The sequence below is a fragment of the Nicotiana sylvestris genome, chromosome 10 (assembly GCF_000393655.2).
Source record: "Nicotiana sylvestris chromosome 10, ASM39365v2, whole genome shotgun sequence".
NCBI lineage: Eukaryota > Viridiplantae > Streptophyta > Magnoliopsida > Solanales > Solanaceae > Nicotiana > Nicotiana sylvestris.
Genome location: NC_091066.1, coordinates 49591208 through 49596234, shown reverse-complemented (window position 1 = coordinate 49596234; position 5027 = coordinate 49591208). Strand labels below are relative to the sequence as shown.

The window sequence follows — 5027 nt, the reverse complement described above, 5'->3', positions numbered from 1 at the left end:
AATTCTTAGAGCATTTCCTCTGAACAAACTTTGTTAATCATCAAAACTTCAATACTCAAACACTTGATTTTGAATCATCATACTTCTTTTGTACAATAAAAATGATAACAGTGAAAGTATGATGATCAAAATATTTAGTATTTTTTAGTTGAATTCAGATATCAACTCTACTAAATATTTAAAAGCATTTTGAAAGTTACATATTAAGTAATAAATATAATTCAAATCATTAGCAATTATATTCTCTCTGTCTTACTTTGTATGGCATACATTCTTTTTTAGGTTGTCATACAATATATATATAATTTTAATTTTAAAATTAATTTTATAGTTATACAAATATCTATAAAAAAAATTACAGCAAGTACCAGTAGTCCTTTCTTAAATTTTGTAATATAAATTGAGATAAAATAATTAAAAATTGGTGCAAAATATGTGCAAAAAGCATACAATAGAAAAATGTTTCAACTCCTTAATTAATGTGTACACATAAAATGAAAAGGAGTTCTATTTGCTCTAGATATACTTATACGACGTATAACCTTGATAGCAAATGCCTCCTGCTTGACGTTGCCACATGAGACGGGACCAAAGAAGTCCCGTTTTCTTTGTTTTTTTGGTTAGTTATTCGGTATCCAAAATTTAATACTCCCTCCGTTTCATATTATATGAGATAGTTTGACTCAGCACGGAGTTTAAAAAAAAAAAAAGACTTTTGAAACTTGTGGTCTTAAAAGCTTAAGGAGTAAAAAGTTTGTGGGGCCATGACATTTGTGTGGCTATAAAAGCTTTTCATTAAGGGTAAATGAGTAAAATGAAAGAGTTTAAAGTTGAATTATTTCCAAATTTAGGAATGTGTCATTGTTTTGAAACAGACTAAAAAGGAAAGTACCTCATTTAATATGAAACTGAGAGAGTAACTAGATTCGTATTTATTAGATTATTGAAAAAATAAAGTATTTTATATCAAGAAATTTTGAACTTAAGATCTCTCATTCAGGGTGTGAAAATTTAATCTGTCCACCACATCTCTAGTTGGTACAGTTAATAGCGGAGTAAAAAGACCTACTCGCAGCATATATTTTTTAACTCTTCATATCTAATTGTTCCCTTAAATTTTACTGCATCCGCTCCTTATTGTTGGTCATTCAAATGAAATTTTCTTTCTTATGTACAACAATATAATCAAACACCTTTCTCTTTCTTCAAGGAAACTTCTCCAAACTAGTTGAAAGTTGTAGAAACAGAGGCAAGCAGTCCTTTGGTTGAAAAGATGCTCCTCCTAGACTTTGCTATCCTCCCCCTTGACCACCTGCAGCTAGAGTGGTGAAGATAGAGATTATAGCATAACAGGAAGGTAAACGGAGATGGTTCTTTGCCAGCTTTCTTCAATATTGTTATCTAATTCAATTGGATTGTTGTCTGATGTTTATTATAATGAGATACGGTCACTTACCTTCACCACTTACTTTAGTTTTTATAGTCTTTAATAGATCACATGACATGATGTAAATTGTAAACCAAGGTTCTAACGTTAAACATACTGATCATGTTCATAATCGATGTTCGCGAAGTTTATTGGATGCAGTCATACAAGGATGCTCAAACCAGATACAATCACACTTGTAAACCAAACCAGCTAGACTGCAAATTTAAAGCGTGGCATCGATTCATAGAGGAATCCAACAATACCTAGTCATCAACTTATAATCTCCACAGCTTCGAAACCTTTTTCGATCGAAGTCTTGACAGCATCCAACACCAGAGTTGTCTTCCTACTAAGAGTTGGCCACTTCTTCTCAGGTTTTGAGCCTTCATTTTTAATACTTGCAACCAGCCTAGAGAATTCTTTCACCATGAGAGCTTCCTGGGGAATGTCAGTCATGACCGTGTGCTCGCTAGGTTCTGGCTCCCACCCTGTAACAAGTTCTTTAAATCCAGATTCTACTGCTGAGACAAATGAAGCTTTCTTTTCCTCAAAAGGGATGACAAAGTCATGAATGTGCAACGTGCCCTTCGTTCCAACGGCAGTTAAATCCATTGTCAAGTTGGATAGGAAAGAGCAATGAAAACTTGCCACTTTCCCATCTTCCCACGATAAAGAAGCACCGCACGATATAATAACCCCCGTCTTGTTGAACACAGGGTTGCGTAAAGCAATTACTGATTTGGGAAGCTCAAAGTCAGCAGCCCACAGAATTCCCCTAATGCAATACCACCCAACATCACCAATAGCACCAAGAGCATCAAGATCTGGCTTCACTCGAATGTCATTCTCAAGGAAGTTCTGATCAGCAGCAAATGTGAAACAAGTGTTTACCTGCAGAGCTCATTAGATTATCAACTTCAGGTCTACTAATATTAGCAGATATAATGAAATTCATAGCACTGAATCCAGCAGAAGGGCATGTAGTTGTATAAGTGAAAGCAGAGGCCAGAGAGCAAGAAGAATACTTATAGAACATTGCAAAAGAATGTCAACACAATAAGATAATAAATAGATCTGATTCTGGCACAAACAAGCTAGTACAAGTGAGGCCTCTCTTGTGCAACTAGGTCCATAGTTCCGGAAACTATACGCGAATCAAGATCGATAAAAGGAAGTTTCACAATAACTAACTCATACCCGTTATCAAAACCTACAGTTCAGGAAACTATACGCGAATCAAGATCGATAAAAGGAAGTTTCACAATAAGTAACTCAAACCCGTTATGAAATCCTACTCAAAGGAACATAGAGGCCCTTGTAGCAGAACAGGCAACCTAATGATCTGCAAAACATTGCTTAAAGTTAATCACAATAAAACTACAGACGTGGAACTACCATGAAAGGTTTGTATAACAAAAGCACCAACATTCAACTAAAGCCTACATCTGTTAGGGTCAAGTCTATCAATAATGTGTATACAGTTCACTCTATTGGATAACCAGTGTGTCACATGCAACAAAATTCTGAAATTATAGATGGAATTAAAAAGCATGTCTCCATAAGGTAACCTTCCGCCCCACGAGAATCTAATAGTTTGGGTCATGAACAGTGGGGACGGATTATATATGCCATATAATTCTGAAATTATATATGCCGGTGGGGACGGGGTCATGAACAGTCATTTTTTGGGTTAAAAAATAAGTACTGCAACCAAATGCACTATCGCTGATAGACATTAGTTTACATGTTAAATATTTATTGAATTGATACAAACACCTTTAACCATACTATAAGCTCTCCAGAAACAATTAGCAGCCCTGTATAAGAAAGAAATAGCAATAGATATTCTGATAAAGTGATCTCTTTTCTTTCTTTCTTTTTCTTTTGGGGATGGGGTTGACCAAAATCCGACTTTACCATGACTCCATGAGATAACAAAAATAGCATTAAAAATCCCCAGAATTTGAACTAAAGAATAAATCATCAGCAATACATACCGTTTTGAGTTCACCAAATTGCTGTGGATCAGAAAGAAATTCTCTCATCTTAGCAGTACGAGGATGATGCATCCACATAGTACCATCCATAAACTGCACCCCATTAGATTCACACGCCTCCAATATTACATCCACTTCCTTAACATTTAACCCGACAGGCTTTTCACACAACAAATGCTTCTTCTTCTGGGCTACAAGAACGGCCCATTTGATATGCAGACTTGTGGGAAGAGGCACATAAACTGCATCCACATTCGGGTCGTCGAGCACTTCTTCATAGCTGCCGTACACCTTCGCCGTCGACGGAAAACCGTTTTCGGCGGCGAATTTTCGGGCCTTCTCGATTGAACGGCTGCCGACGGCGTAGAGCGTGGCGTTTTGTGAAAGGAGTATAGCGCGTGACACCTTTCGTGCGATATCCGCACAGCCCAATATTCCAAATCTTATGGTGGAGTTTGCCATTTTCTTTGAGTGAACTCGTTGACCGACTGTTGCTTAGTGAATAGCCAAGAATTTATAGGGCCAAAATTATCCCCGTCACGTATTAAATACCACGTATTACACGGTCATTTCGATAACATTCCACAATTAAGTAAAGGTGAAGGGAGATGGTTATCCTTTATGGAAAAGTATTGAGCATTAATGAAAATGCTCGAAAGGAAAATAATAGGGCTAGTAGATGAATTATAATTACTATTTTCAGGGAATAAATAAATTAGAATTACATAAATAAGGAAGTATTATTTTCTCCGTTTCAATTTAAATGACGCACTTTCCTTATTAGTTATTTCCAAAAAAAATAGCACATTTCTATATTTAGAAATAATTTAACTTTAAATTTTTTATTTTATTCAATTTACCCTTAATGAAAAGTTTTTATAGTCACACAAATATTATAGCTTCACAAAGCTTTTACCCCTCAAGCATTTAGGACTACATATTTCAAAAGTCTTCTTTTCTTTCCTATAGTTTGTACCAAATCAAATTATCGCATCTACATTGAACTGGAGGGAGTATATGATATGGTCTCTCTTAGAGGTGGCAAAATGGTTAAAAGAAAACAGTTATTCCCCCATATTATCCATTAAAAAATGAGTTGGAAAATGAAATTTTTAACAACTGGTCGAATATGGATAAGAACCATATTAACTACATAGAAAATGGATAACCAGATGGATAACTAATGGGTTAACTTTTACATTTGTAAGACTTAAATTAGGAGTTTCTCATGTTTGGGAGATTAAGAACTCTCCCAAAAGTGCTCATATTCAAGAAGCCATGGATAATATGGATATCCATATTATGCGCCGAATAATTAATTTTTTATCCGTATTAAATATGGGTGGGGTCAGATAATTTACCTGTTTTCTAAATTACCCAGTTTGATCCGCTCATATCCGACCCGACCCGACCCGCTCGTTTACCACCCTACTCTCTCTTTTAGGAAAAGAGAGGAAATTACCACCAATATACGCTATTGCTGTAATCAACCTATTTTCCTTTCAACTTCGGTATGGATTTTGAAAACCGGAGATAACATTATGTGCTAGTTTAATTTAAAAGAAAATTTTCACAAACACTTCATGAGATTTTGACTAGTA

General features: G+C 35.3%; 1 protein-coding gene across 1 annotated transcript; it reads right to left on the bottom strand.

The window, feature by feature from the left end:
* Positions 1-1526: 1526 nt before the first annotated feature.
* Positions 1527-4005, bottom strand: LOC104245211 (uncharacterized oxidoreductase At4g09670). The gene is made up of 2 exons (XM_009800785.2): positions 3427-4005; positions 1527-2320 (listed from the first exon to the last, which is right to left on the bottom strand). The coding sequence occupies exons 1-2, from the start codon at positions 3886-3888 to the stop codon at positions 1700-1702; spliced, it is 1083 nt and encodes a 360-aa protein (XP_009799087.1). The 5' UTR covers positions 3889-4005; the 3' UTR covers positions 1527-1699.
* Between the last annotated feature and the right edge of the window lie 1022 nt (positions 4006-5027).

Coding starts and splice junctions, on each gene's coding strand:
- LOC104245211 (XM_009800785.2), bottom strand. CDS start 3,888: ATGGCAAACTCCACCATAAGATTTGGAATATTGGGCTGTGCGGATATC. Junction 2,321..3,426: donor AATTTGGTGAACTCAAAACG/GTATGTATTGCT, acceptor TGAGCTCTGCAG/GTAAACACTTGTTTCACATT.